The sequence below is a fragment of the Arabidopsis lyrata genome (genome assembly GCF_000004255.2).
Source record: "Arabidopsis lyrata subsp. lyrata unplaced genomic scaffold ARALYscaffold_4, whole genome shotgun sequence".
Taxonomy (NCBI): Eukaryota; Viridiplantae; Streptophyta; class Magnoliopsida; order Brassicales; family Brassicaceae; genus Arabidopsis; species Arabidopsis lyrata.
Genome location: NW_003302552.1, coordinates 6310595 through 6325739, shown reverse-complemented (window position 1 = coordinate 6325739; position 15145 = coordinate 6310595). Strand labels below are relative to the sequence as shown.

At 35.3% G+C, this 15145-nt stretch overlaps 1 protein-coding gene across 1 annotated transcript; it reads left to right on the top strand.

The window, feature by feature from the left end:
• The first annotated feature begins 7553 nt into the window (after positions 1-7553).
• LOC110229239 lies at positions 7554-9049 on the top strand. Its single transcript, XM_021028982.1, has 4 exons — positions 7554-8073; positions 8163-8290; positions 8381-8759; positions 8829-9049. The coding sequence occupies exons 1-4, from the start codon at positions 7554-7556 to the stop codon at positions 9047-9049; spliced, it is 1248 nt and encodes a 415-aa protein (XP_020884641.1).
• The last annotated feature ends 6096 nt before the right edge of the window (positions 9050-15145 follow it).

The following is a 15145-nucleotide window of genomic DNA, read 5'->3' as shown; positions in this document are numbered from 1 at the left end:
TAATGGCCATGCCTATATACACGAGTCCGAGCCACATATGCCACTATTTGAAAAAAATTAATCTGGCGTGCCACCTTATAATCTGAGTGCCACCATAAATGTGATATCCCCAAATTACCCTTAATGAAATTAGGGCGAATTGGTACGGAATAGTACAACTCGGTACAACTTGGTACAACTAAGAAATAATAATACAACTGGTACAAATGAGAGATTGTATGATAACTGGTCCAAATGGTACAACTGCAATATAATAGTACAACTGGTACAACTATATATAAATAGGAATAATTGGTACAAATGGTACAACTGAAATATAATAGTACAATTGAAACAATTAGTACAACTAACATATGAATAGGGACAACTAGACAACTGGTAAAACTGATACATAAATAGGGACAACTAGACAACTGGTACAACTAATACATAAATGGGGACAACTGGTACAAATGGTAAAATTTAAGCAATTTGTAATTATAAACCCTAGCGCCATCATCGTCTCTTCTTGCTTTGTTCATTGTCCACCGCCGCCGATTCTCTTCCACCGCCGATTCTCCTCCACCGCCGATTCTTCTTCGCACTACAAAGCCAATTTGGAGAAATCTAGATCGGGATTGTTGTTAATCTCAGATCTGTGAAAAAAAACGAAGATCCATGGATCTAGAATGAGAAGATCGAAGAGAGGGAAGAAAGATCCATTGAGAAAAAGAGATCTATGGAACTAGAATGAGAAGATCGAAGAGAGGGAAGAAAGATCCATGGAGAAAAAGAGATCTAGGGTTTATAATGGTTGATGAGAAACGCAAAAAGAAATCAATGGAGAATAAGAAATCTAGAGTTTTGATGATGATGAAGAGATAAGAAGAATAGAGATCCATGGAGAAGAAGAGATAGAGAGAAAAGAGAAAAAAATCTGGAGAGAAAAAGAAGAAGAAGAAGGAGGCGTGATAAAGAAAATGAGGCAGTTATGTTTTTGTAGTTTAGTTGTGGCAGTGATACGTAAATATTAGATTAGGGTAAGGGTTTTTAGACTTTTTCTATTAATTTCGATTTAAAAGAAAATGAAAAATAAAATTATAAACATGAAGAGGCATAAACGATTAGTTTTTTAGGAAAAGTGGCATAAGTGATAAAAATTCTATATACACATAGTGATGGACTGATGGTGTATTAATCGGAAATTGAATTTTTATGTATTTTAATGGAAATCGAAATTCTTTGTGTCTTTTTAATGGAAATCGAAAAATATTTGGTGTAATTTATACTATTTTTTTCATTTGAAAATATGTGTCCAAGATTATTTATTTTGCGGAGGAGTCCGCTGGAACAACGATTATATATTTTATTAGTTTTATAACACTAATAAATTGAAAATTAAGTAAGAAGGAAAAAAACCCGAAAAACATAATAAATATCGGGAAAAATATCATTTAAATCATCAGTTGTTCATTTTCGTTGATTTAAAGCATGAATTCTATACCTAATGATTAAAATGTTCAATTTTATGTTGACTTTCAATTTAATCACGAATTCTCGTTGACAAAGCCAATTGAGGCACAAAATCTGAATCGAAAGAAGAAAATTGATATCAAAATTAGAACTTCAAAGTTAAAAACTTATTTCGCATCAATCAAGTTTTTCAAATTTTGGTTTCCCTATAATTTAGAAAAACTTTTTTGTTATGATTTTCCATTCAAGATTTTAGATTTTTAGTTCTCCTATAATTAAGGGAATCTAGTTTTTACTCTCTATACGTTATTTTTCTCAAAAACTAAAAACCATTTTTTTTGGGTTTCGAAAACAAAAATCCAATTACAAAATCTAAAACTAAAATCTAAAATCCAAAAACTAAAAACAAAATCTAGAAACCAAATTAAAAAAAGAGCATCCATTCATGGCCTTAATCTTAGTTTCTCAAGATTTCTTTTTTTCGATTTCGATTTTTTGTGCTTCAATTGGCTTTTGTCAACGAAAATTCATGATTAAATTGAAAGTAGACATAAAATTAAGCATTTAATCACCAGGTGCATAGTTCATGCTTTAAATCAACGAAAATAGACCACTGATGATTTAAATGACATTTTTCACAATATATCTCCTTTTCATTTAGTTTAATTACAAAAAATATCATTGATATGAACAACTCTTTTCCGGCAACACTCTTCATAACCGGTCGATATCACTGTTCATCAGAGATCGACGATATAGTAGATTTTTTTGTGATTTTAGTGTATAACTATTTGTTTAACATACCACATAATATAATATCGCGAGAAATTTACATATTATGTGTTAAATGCATGTTTATCAATTAAAAATTGTGAATCAATATTTTCATTTATGTATATATCAGTTCAATAAAAATGGATTAGTCTTTCTCTTACATGATTAACATGATAATAATTATAACAACATGTTATGTAGAATGATAACTTGTTAACATATTAAATATCTAAATAATATTTGTATGAATATGGTAAAATATTCGATACATGGATAATATTTATACTAGATCATCACCCGTACTGGTACTACAGTACTGGTTGAATTTTATTTATTACAAAATTTATAAATTTTATATTTTAGAATAAAGTTGTGATATATTATAATAGTAAGTGAAAAAATAATATTTTTTTGTCAGTCCCTATACATAATATTAGAATGAATATATTTTTCTTTTTTCTATAGTATTCAATTATGGATATTTTTTTTATTATATGAAAACGAAAAATAAGATTATTTTAAAAAAATTAATATTGTTTGAACAATGAGTTAATTTATGTTAACAACCACAAAATGAGAGTGCATATAATTTAGTTAGATCAAAAATCAAAATATCATAAATGAATCGCATCTAAAACGTAGATTATTTTGAATTACTTAAGAAAATTAGCTATTATTTTGAATTAATTTAGGAAATTATTTTTTTAATTTTGATTCATTGGTTGTTGAAATAGAGATTTGTTTGAACTAATTACGGAATTTACCAATTATTCACATAATCAAATATGTTATGAACATATATTTGGTATATAATAATACCAAATTCAATCCGTGTGTGGAGTCTATATTTTCATTTTACAATCCCTATAAAAATATTGCGGCACAATCTATTATTTATTATTTTCAAAATTGTTTGCCGAATCAAATTTTCAAATATTTAGAAGTGTCAAACCTTATTTAACTCATTTCATCATAAAATCTTAGAATGCCGTCTGTTATAAGGATCATCACTTTCTACCATATAATACATTACATTTAACCCGCCGCCTACTATAAATATTTTAAACATATCTTTTTAGAAAATCAAATTAATGTATTTATAATTTTTTTTTAATCTTTTTAATCTATTAAATATTTATGATATTCTTTAATATATTAAATTAAACTTTTTTAAAATGTTCCAAATTAAAATCTTTAAAAACTTTTATTGTAGTATGTAAAATTATGAATTAAAAAAAAATGGTATGAAATTAAATATAAATATTCAAATATTTATAAGGATCATAACTCATTTCATCATATAATATATTATATTCAACCACCGCCTATTATAAATATTTGTTTCAAAAAATCAAATTAGAGTATTTATACTTCATAGATTTTTGATCTATTAAGTATTGATGATATTAAAAAAAAAAAATATATTACTCAAATATGAATTTTTGACCCGTTAAATTTGTTCTTTCATACATTGAATAATTTATATTCGTTTTTAAAAACTCAAATCTTGGTATATGCGGAAAAAAATTACTTTTTTTTTTATTATATAGATGATATAATGATTTATTTATTTATAGAAATAGAATCATATAAAGATGAGAGGTGAAGTATAATGATTAATAACAAATTAATCTGGTAAGTTAGATATCAAATCTTATATGTTCATTTTGATTGGTCATTCTTTTTAAAGAAATTAATAATAGATTTTCGTTTTTATAATTTAATTAAATTAATTAAATTTCATAAAATATATTTGACTTGTTTATCTTTAATGAGTTGAATTAATTTACTCTATAAAATTTTATTTCTAATGGCATTCTTAAGTAAATTCTTACAAAGGGGAAGGTTAATTAAGGGTAATTATAAATTTTACTCCCCAAATAATAGTATAGGATTAACGTGTAACTTATATAACTTATATAACATATGCTCAAATTTATCATGTTAAATCATTTATATTATATGAACGGTATTAGGCTAATAGCTAACTTATAATGTAACCTGTATATTTACTCTAATAATTTCATTATTACAGGTAACTTATAAATTATCATACTGGTAATTAATTAGTTATTACTGGTAAATTATATGTTACCATCTTTGTATGCGTTGCTAATTAATATTGTACGTTACCCATATAACAGAACCGAACCCAGAAGAATGTGATAATGGTCGTTGCCGCCAACGATTCCAATTCACCTCTTTTACTCAATAAACCTCATCAAAACTCAACTGACAAATTCCTCATTGCACAAATCAGTCGGGTTTTGATATTACATCGAGATTTGAAACCACCATCGTGTCTTGGTTTCAACCTTCACGGAAGCAAAGTCGGAACAACCACTATCAAACGGTTGGCTCTGTCACAAAATCAAATCGACCATTATCTTTTTGAAACACAACTTGAATCATGAAAAAATGTGACAGTGGTCGTTTTCCACCAACGATACCCATTCTCCTCCCTTCCCTTGGTTTTCGTTTACCATTGTCATAAGTGAACTACACAACTCACCAGTTTGCTTCTCTAGCCAGCTTTAGCTCTCTATGATTTTTTTTTCGAATCCATTGTAATCATTCCGTCGAATATTTGTGGTTTTGGGTTATGGGTGAAACAAAAGAGAGAAAGGAACGAGAGAGAGATACACTAAGGATAAGATTGTCTTTTACACATATACAGTAGAAGTAAAAAAGTGATGAAGAGAGAGAGAACTAATTTACGATTCTTCTAAGCATAGATTGTCATAATATCCTTAAATTTTTACGGTATGAATAAATGTTATTAGAAATTTGTTGGGTGTTCCACTGGATCTGGATTAGACGAGAACTATCACTCTACATCGTCTCACGTATCACTATTTTGATTACCTTGTTTATATATTTTTGGTTTGACATTCCATTCATCGATTTATCATTTTTGGTTCTAGCGAAACTCGTTAACTTAAGAGGAGAGGCTTGAAGGACATGTAGTGAGGCTCAGAAGAGAAGGCGGTGATCGGAGGTAGAAGCGGTGAGGCTCGGATTAATCTGACCAAAATCTTTAAGTTTAAAACGCTATCATTTTCTTTAAAAAAGATCAAACTACCCATTTATTTTTGATCAAACCCGCTATGCTCACGGCCCTAAACGAGCTGACCCGTTTAGAATCCTTTTATTCTAGGGTTTTGTGCAAAAAAATCCTCCAACTCGCCAATTTTTGCGACTTTACCTTTCACCTCCATAAAATGCAGATTAATCCTACAAAATCAAAAATAATACGCAATATAATCTTTATATGTATATTGTAAACGTTTTCACGGTCACATACATTAGATTTTTAAAATTCTAAATGTAGAATTAAACTCTTTGTCACGAGGGCTTCGATTTGATATTTTATTGTCAAACTTTTAAAAACTTGACAGCAAAGAAGGGTTAAATTAAGTATTATTTTAGATTTTGTATGATTAATATGTATTTTGTGGATGTAGGATTCACACTCGATTGTCTTTAAGTATATTTGTGGAGAAAAACTCTAAAATCAACAAATGAAAATAAGGATTTGAAAAGGAAAGTGACCAAGAAACTAAATAAAGCGAAAGAGTTTGGCAAGAATAAAATAGTAAAAAGCCTTGCGAAATTGTAAAAGAAAGAGTATGTTGTATTGCTTGATGGTAAGAGGTAAAAGGTTGTTCTCCCCCCAAACACATGCGTTTGAGGTTGTTTTTATAGAGAAAACATGATCAATGCGGTCATTTACTGCTCATAATCGCATTGATCCGCATTAATCATGTAGGTTACAATTTGACCGAAACGGCTTGAATTTGAATTATCTTGGGCTTCGTGTGGATCTTCCGAACTCTTTCTTGTTGACTCCGAACTCCTGCGTCTTGACGCTGCCGCGAACCTCGAACAATATTCTCCTCGCTTCGGCCTTTTTTTTATGCACACTATATGTTGAATAAGAGCGAACTCCGTACTGGTAAAGATCGAGCTCTTTAATAAACTGAATCGAACTTCCGACAGGTCGAGCTCGATTCTCGCAATGAAATATCTAGAAATCCAAGAGGATTATTATGTAATAATGACGTGGACAGATCCAAGTGGATCCTACCGAAGATGTGTGGGATCCGGCCCCAACATTTAGCCCCCCAAGTCTTGCGAGCTGAGTGCTCGGCTTGGAAGACTTAAGTAAACTATAATTAATGACTCGAGATCTTTAACATTCCGGAATTATTCCATGTTTTACGCTATTACGCCGATCTCGAATAATTAAATGATTTGATATCCCTGACAACCGTCATCATTAATTTTCTAATTTTATATTAATACCACGGGGAAAATCGTCCCACTTCCCAATATTCTCGAGGCGGTTTTCTGCTAAATAAGGTTAAATGGAACAACGGCTTTTACAGCAGCGTACATTTACCTCTAAAAGCTTTTACCAAACCAGAAAAAGAGAAACCTCTTAGTAAAAGATGTCTTCCCCAGCCGTCTATGTTTCGGAAAACGAAGATGACAGTCAAGGAATCCCTGTTCCCAGAGGGGATGAAGTCTTCACCCAAAGGGGAGACAAATTTGGTCCGCATTTCAGGTCTTAGTCGACCTCTGCTTCCCTTGGCGCTCTTCGCCGCCTTTGTAACATCCCCCATGAAATTGAATTCTCTCTTCCTAGACCCAACGAGTCTCCGGAAGTGGTGCGAGAGGGTTACTGTTGTGCGTACGAAGTATATTTCAAAGGTTGTGGTTTGTTTTTTCCCGTACCGGAAGTTCTTCTTTATACCTCCTCCACCTAGGGATTGCCTTTCCCCAAATGGCTCCCAACTTTCTTCGATACGTTCTGAGCACCCTGACTGTTTCGGCAGAAGCAGGGTTTTCCCTCTCCACCAGCGAACTCTTCGGGCTATTTCGAGCCCGTGAATCCGCAGCAGCGGGTATTTTTTCTATAAACCCTATCCTTGACCGTAACCTGATCGACGGAATGCCCTCGAATGATAGGCCTTGGAGGAAATACTAGTTCTTTTTCCGAGTCAATCCCCATTCCGTTCAAGGTCTTTCCGGTCTTCTTCTCGCCAATTGGTCGGCTAAACTTAGTTAAAAATCCAACCTTTATTACTTTCCACTGTATTATGTAAAAGAGATAGAATTCTTAACTCAATACTTTGTTTCAGGGAACCAGACGATCCCCCGCCCGACCGTTGACTTCTTGTCCTTCTTTCGAATTGTTTCCGAGGGTGAAACAAATCGGAATTCCTTCACCCTTCAACGCATTCATAAAGCGGGGCTCGCCATTAAAGACGGTCAGACTCACCCCCTCGATCCTCCTCCCGAGGAGAAAGACGTCTCGAGCCTGAATGCTCGAGACAAAAAGAAAGATACAGGCCGAAATCAAGGCTCTTAAGGATCAGCTATCCAAAATCGAGAGAAAGAAACGGATAGCTGCAATCTCCAGGGTTGGTAACTTCCACAGGAAGTCCCTCTTGGTTGATGATGGTTCATTAAAAGCAGCCCTGTCAGTCACGGTGGATACTCATGGAGCCGAGATCCTTAACGACCCTCCAGTTGCCACCGCAATTTGCCCTTCCGAACCAGGGTGTGAGGGAGAAATAACCTCTTCTCCTTGTATAAAGAGGAAGGCTCCAGATTCCGATAATCTATCAAACGAGAGACTTAAAACCGTGAGATTAAGTTCTCCGCCACGAGTCTCTAGCTCTCTATGTTCTGTTTCTCCCTCTTCAGAACCTTTAAACTCCAAGCTCCCTCTTCCGGGAGACAGAGTAATTTTAGAGGAGATAGATGAACCGAGACCGGAGGCTCCCCTATCTCAAGGACTGAGTGTTAGGACTCAAAATCCTTTACCCGCTTCGATTTCAGGTAAGTTTTTACTTAGAAAGCGAGCATTAGCAAAACTTGCTACAGATTGCATCTATTTTATTAATCTGTTATTCTCCTCTGCTTCACAGGCGGAGAAGACATTGGAGACATCTTCCGAAGTTTCCAAACCAGGGAAGGGGCGTCGCTTCCTCCTTTTTCGGTTTGGAGGCCGGAAATCCGTCAGATGTTCGCCAATCGAGCTTGCTACCTATCCCAGGTTCGGATCTTTTAGATTATGACAACCTCCCTTCCTTAAGTAAAAGCTTTTTGTCTAAATGACAAGTTTTTTCTTTTTTTTACTCCGAAGCCGTTTATGGAGACTAATGGAATGATCTTCCATTATGAGAACCTTCTTCATCAAGCGAAGAGAGAGACCGCAAAGGCTAAGAAGGAGGTTGATGAACTTAGATCAGCCAACCAATCTGAGCGACTTGAGCGGGAAAAAGCACTCGAGTCATCTTTTGAAAATATGAAGAAAACTCTAGCAGCTAACGAGCAACACATCAGAATTGCGAATGCTGAAAGAGATTCTGCGAGGTCCAATGCTCTTCGCTTGGAGGCTGAGCTAGAGGAGAATACGGCTTTGTTCGAAGAAGCAAATCAAGAGATCGAGCTTTTAACCAGGAACAGGGCTCGCGATATTGCTGAAGCCGAACATAATGCTCGAGAAGAGATGAGGGGATTCGGTAGGCAACTTATTCAATATGTTACGAAGTTCATCAAGGACGAAGAGGTCTAGACTAAACTTGTAACAGATCGAGCCGAACTGAAGAGCAATCTAGACCTGATTAAGGAACTAGAGGCTGGAAGAGTTTCGTTCGAGAACGAGAGGAGCGAAGTTGCTGCTGAACTCGCTATGGTTGAGTCCGAGTTATCCTCGGCTTCCCGTCCTACTCTCGATCTGAAACAATTTTCTTTGGTATTTGGAGATTCCCCATCTCAATTCGAGGTAGGGGAAGGTTCTCCAGAGGTGTAGGAACGCTCTTTTTTTTTTTTAAAGAATTGTTTTGTTGAGTCCATGAGGATTATTCCGTTTGATGGAAATATTTTGTTCAATTAATGTGACTGAACACAACCATGTACATGCTCTGGCATATGGTTTTTTTTTTTATAGCAAAAACGTTTGGACACGATTCTAGGTTTGCAAGTCCTAGCCCGCCAAAGAGGTTTTACGAATTGTGAGAGATGAGCTGATCAGGCTCACTTGCCTTTTTTAAAGAAAAAATCTTAATAAGTATTTTTCCTCGGTCTCTCGAAGGCGAGGATGGAGGTCGGCTTAAGTTTTTTTATATCGAGGGATAAGATTTATAATTCATGAGAATTTTGTCATAAATATGACCAGGCAATGGTTTCGATCATTGCCCATGATGGCTTTGGAATCGCTGGGCCGCGTTTTAATTGGATCTGAAGCCAGCTCTAACAGGCCAACAATATATAATTATTTTTAGAAAACTGAACCTCTTTCTCCTTTAAAAGGAATTCCGAAAGATCACCATACTTTATTATAAAAAAAAAAACTTGAAAAATGCCGCTGTCTTATTTCAGATCAAGCTCAAGAATAACAACTTCAAGTGGGAACCCATTGTTTGAGTCCGAAGACGGATTCTCTCCAAAGGGAGTTATTCACCCAACGTTTTTTCATTTCCGAACAGGGAAGAAAAGGGTCAAATGTTATGACTTTCTGGAAAAGGTTCATTTTCTAACTCTTAGTCTTCTCAGAAAACTATCACTTCTTTTCTTTTGGTCATTTGACAAAATGTTTGTTCAATATTTATTTGATAGAGATTTAATACATAGCTGATAGAGATTTTATATTTCAAAACTTGATGGTTAAAGTGTAACAGAGACTAACTTTATTGAAAACAGGTTGCATTTGGAAGAACTGCAAGCTACAGATGCAAGATGTGCAAAGAATGAAACACTATTGTGGAAATATCACACAGAAAGGTTCCCACAATGGATCAAAGATAAGGTTAGAAGAATGTCAATTATGTAGTTATTTTATTTATTGTTACTGAATTGTTTTCTATATCATGTAATGAAATTTTCTATGTTTCATGTTAGATACCAAGTAATTCAAAAGAGCATTCTAGTAGGCTGAGATGGCTTGCTTTTGGACCAAGACATATTGCTCAAACTTACAAGGGGTATATAATTAATGGTCAGCGGTTCCACACTGATGATGTCAAGAGGAAAACCTAGAATAGTGGAGTAAATTATGAAGCATTTTCTATGTGTAGATCAAGTGCTAAAGATACTAGACAAATGGCTGACATAGTATCATTTTATGGAGTGATAAAAGAGATCTTGATGGTGGACTACCAAATGTTCCAGATTCCACTTTTTAGGTGTATTTGGGCTAACAAAGGGAATGGAGTGAAAGAGGAAGATGGTTTCACACTAGTCAATCTCCATATGAACCAGTCAGCATTCTTAAATGATCCTTTCATTCTGGCATCGCAGGCTAAACAAGTTTTTTACTCTAGAGAAGATGATTGCTCACCTTGGTATGTTTGTATGAGGGCGCCACCAAGAGGATACCATGAGCTAGAAACAGTAGAGGAGTTTGTTTCTGCACCATTATCAGTCCAGCCAATTGAAGATTTAGGAGATCAATCATCTGATGACGAGAGTTTTTGTGTTAGGTCTGATTGTGAAGGTGTAATAGTAGAGGACTAATTAAAATCTTTCTTTTTGTTTCAGGTAATCAAAGACAATGAAAACTGTAGGTGAAATCCGTCGCAGTAAGCGCCAGGCAGGCCTTGATGTCACTCCTGTAGTGTCATTGAAGAAGAAGAAGAGAAACAAGAAGACTATCATTGAAGAGAATGAAAGAGATGAGACTGATGAGAGAATAGAAGTGGCTAATGAAGGAGAAGATCGTGTAGAGGAAGAAGATATTGGAGAAGAAGATATTGGAGAACAAGAGAATAAAGCAGAAGTTAATGAAGAACAAGACAATGGTCAATCACAAGAGAAAGAAAGAGGTAATGAAGAACTAGAAGAACACTCACCCCAGCCAATCCCTCCATCCACTGCAGGTGCCTCTGAAACACAGACACACCAATCAGACACCAAAAAAAGGAAGTCAAGAGGTCCAACTAGAATGCGCAAAGTGGCAAAGAATCTTGAGGAAAAGGTAGAAGTGGAGTTTAATGCTCTTGGTGAGCATGTTGGTAAGGGATCAGTGACACTCTCCTCTTTCCTTGGTCCTCTAGTGAGAGAGCATGTGCCTGTACTACTAGATGACTGGAGACAGCTTGATCAAAGGACAAAAGACGTAATGTGGGAAGAAATTCAGGTTATTATGAACTTTTTTCTTGAATAAAAGTTATATTGGAGTGTTTTTTTATGTCTAAACATGGTAATGTTTGACAGGGGAGGTTCAATATCAAAGAAGATTGGCAGAAAGAAGCACTATTTAGGCAAATGGGTGGTCTGTGGAGGGCTGCCAAATCTAAGCTTGTTACTAAAGTTAGAACTACTAAAAGCAAAGTTGCTCTACAGCAAATGAAGCCTAGCAACATCCAATGTACATCAGCTTGGAACAGTTGGGTGAAGAACAAATGCACAACAGCTTTTAAGGTTATTGTTTACTGTCCTAAGATAAATTTTCCTTTAAGTAGTTATAGTCATCTGACTCTTTTTGTTTATAGGAACGAAGTGAAAAATACAGGCAGCTGAGGAAGGGTCAAATTCCTCACACTACCAGCCGCAAAGGAATGACTCGCTTAGCTGACGAGATGGTATGTATTTTGTTTTGAGTTTGTATAGTTCTATTAGTAATTTACTAATGAGATGGTATATGTGCATGAGCTTGTAGAAAAAAAACATTTCTGATCCTAGAAAAGTCACAAGAAGTAAGGTGTGGATAGCAGGACATACACATTCTGATGGGAGACCTATGAGAGAAGAATTTGCAGAAACTATTGTAAGTACACATAAAATCTTACTAAATTGTTCTTCAAGTTGCTTTAAATATTATTTCTTTATATTGTGAATATAAAATTTGGTGACAGGAAATGATCAAGACAATTGATAGTGAAATGGACTTCACCACATGTACGGATAATGTTAGGGAAGATGCTGTGAGTCAGGTACTAGGAAAAGACAGACCAGGAAGAGTTAGGGGGATGGGCAGAGGCGCAACTGTTACTAAGTTAGCATTCTTACAGACTAGAGACTCACATGTCCAGAAGCTTGAAGCTAGTCAAGCAGAATTGCAAAGCAAGCTTGAAAATTTGCAAAATGTGGTTAAAGACTTAGCTAGTAAAAAGGTAAAACTTTTGGCACTCATTGTTTCACAATGCCAACTTATATAAGTTTTGGTTAATTATGTGTGTTTTGGTCCTTGCAGAGACAGAATGACGATGTTACTATGTCAGAATTAAGCAATGTTAGCAAAGAAGGAGTAAGGTGCCAGCTTCTAGATTGGTGTTCAAATGATGAGGTGGTTGTTGCTGAAGGAGATTTTTGCTCCAGTGAACACATATATAAGATTGGTCGAATACCATTAGGTCGCAATGCAGCTGCTGTACTTGTGAAGTCAACATCTGTTATAAATGCATCTGTCTGGAGACCTACTCCAACCATTTTCACACTTGGTGAGGCTGTTGGACATAAAATTGCATGGCCAGCTGACAAGATTATATTGGATGACGATATTAACTTGTCCCAACCTACTAACACTGTCGGATCAGAGCAGGTAAATTACAACTACTATTGAGTTCCACTTATATTCAATATTGATTAGAGTACTAATATAGATATATATTTGCATGACTTATTAGCCAACAGATGCATCAATAGGAAGAGTTCACATCTATCAATATTGGAGTGGAGATGATGAATTGATTGCTGAGGGTATGTTGTTGTCAACTGACCATAACGAATTGGTGGATGGTAGACCTCTAGGCCATGGTGCTGCAGTTGTTAAGATCCTGGAGGTGGTTAAACCTGATGCTTATTTGTGGAGACCAAATCCTCCAATCTCATTGATGAGTGATGCACTAAATGAGACCATCGCATGGCCTATTGATAGGATACAGCTGGTTGATGTACCTGATGAATCAACTAGAAAATCACCTCAAGTAAGTTTCTGCAACTAGCTTTTAATTTAATTGGTATGAATACTTAAACTTGGATATCTTAGGATAGTCACATGTTGTATTGGATGTGTTGATGTTGCTGTGATGTTAGTCTGATGTAGTTCATAATTTTTGATTTTAGAGTGCTACTACTCTCAGTGCTACTACTCCCAGCACTGCTACTAGCAAAGGTGCTAAACATAAGTGTATTCTATTAGATATTGATAACTCTGGGCAGAGAGTTGCAATAGGTCGGGTGTCTTCAACTGATCCAACAGAGAAGGTCCATCACGTCCCTTTAGGTGCCAACGCTAGCAAGGTCTGGGTAGAGGTTTCCAAGGTTGATGGTGCACGAGTGTGGAGAGCAAAATCTGAAGTTAAATTCATTGCTGATGCAATAGGAACCACAGTGGCTTGGCCTAATGACAAGATTGTATTCATGTGATTTGGTTTTTATGAAGTAGTTTGAACTAAGTGTTTTTAAATGTAGAACCTTATTGTATCTTTTGGGACAAAAAATTTAATGAGTATTTGTTTTAAGTATAACCAGATTTTAATATTTTATATCTATTCAAATTGGTATAATATAAAAATATAGAAACACTAATATAATGCTATAATAAATTAATAATACACATAACACTGCCCAAAACGTTGTTAATAATATTACTAATATATTTAATTACATTTCATAAAGCGCTATTGTATAGAAACATATAATAGCATTACGTAAAAGCGCTATCTAAAGTGTCTGACCTACTATGACGGGCGCAGAAATAGCGCTTGTCAAAACGCTATAGAAACGTTAGATAGCGTTATTCGGATGCTACGAAAAGCCGTTTTTCCTGTAGTGAACAGATCGTCGGGAGACACAAAGCTTTATGTGATAAGAGACAAAGAATCGGAAGGAGACGTCGTGCTCTTGATGAGCGCATAAAGAGGATGGAAAGAGAGTGATGCAGCATATCTTCGTGGGCTTTATTGTTTTGATTACAATTATTACTTCTTATCTAAGTTTTGGGCTTTTACTATTAATTATGTCTTAAGGGGATTAGTTCTAGGGTTTGGTGTTTTACCCCTTCTTCACGTTTAGAGTCGAGCCTTTATAAAGGACTCGAACCCTTTGTAGTTCAGCAGCTTTTGATTTAATAAACTTCTTTGAGAACTCTGTTTTCTCTCCAAGTCTTTGTATTCTCCTTCTCCTCAAGATCCATTGATATTTGTAGAAAGAAGAATCTTAGCTGCGATTGCTTAGCCTCGTGATCCATTGATACTCGAGACTCCAATCGTATTTAGCCCCTGCATTAGTTGGTATCAGAGACGAACCGGTCCTAATCATGCCTCCAAAGAGAACCCTGCAACAACAACTTGAAGAGCAGAACGAAGCGTTTCGAGGAATGATGGCTGAATTCCAGCAGAATTGGCGTGAGACGATGCGTGCCACTGTTGAGACTACAGTCCAAGAGGTCCTTCAAACACATAACAGAGCTCCGAATTTGCCAAGACAGGGAGAACAAATCTTTGATGGTGATGAAGACGATGTCTTCGATGACAATCCTGATTTATCTTCTGACGAGGGACTATCCTCGGAAAGCTGTTCGGGATCTTCCACCTCGCTGGAGTCATTATCGGGCGAAGATTTTTGATCGAACACTTTTCTATTTATGTTTGTAAAATGTCGCTGGTCTTGAAACCCAGCAACATTAATTACATTTCCCATTTCGCTTTAAATTTGCCGATTATTCAAATCTTATTCAATGCGCTATATCTAGGGAATATAATTAGCAATTAACTCGATTACATTTTCCATGAAAGTCGTAATTTCAGATTTGGGAAATCGTCAATTAATCCTCTTAAATGCAATCGAATAAATTTTCGAGTATAAAGTGGGTGTAGTCTGTCATTGAATTTCAACAACAATTCTACAAAAATGTTCAAGGGAGGTAATTCATCAGAGAATCCTTCAGACTCGTTCAAAGTGATGA

Excerpts from the sequence above, each read along its gene's own strand:
- LOC110229239 (XM_021028982.1), top strand. The coding sequence starts at position 7,554 with ATGCTCGAGACAAAAAGAAAGATACAGGCCGAAATCAAGGCTCTTAAG. Across the intron at positions 8,074-8,162 it reads TTTACCCGCTTCGATTTCAG|GCGGAGAAGACATTGGAGAC; the intron begins GTAAGTTTTTAC and ends TCTGCTTCACAG. Across the intron at positions 8,760-8,828 it reads AGAAGAGATGAGGGGATTCG|ATCGAGCCGAACTGAAGAGC; the intron begins GTAGGCAACTTA and ends AACTTGTAACAG.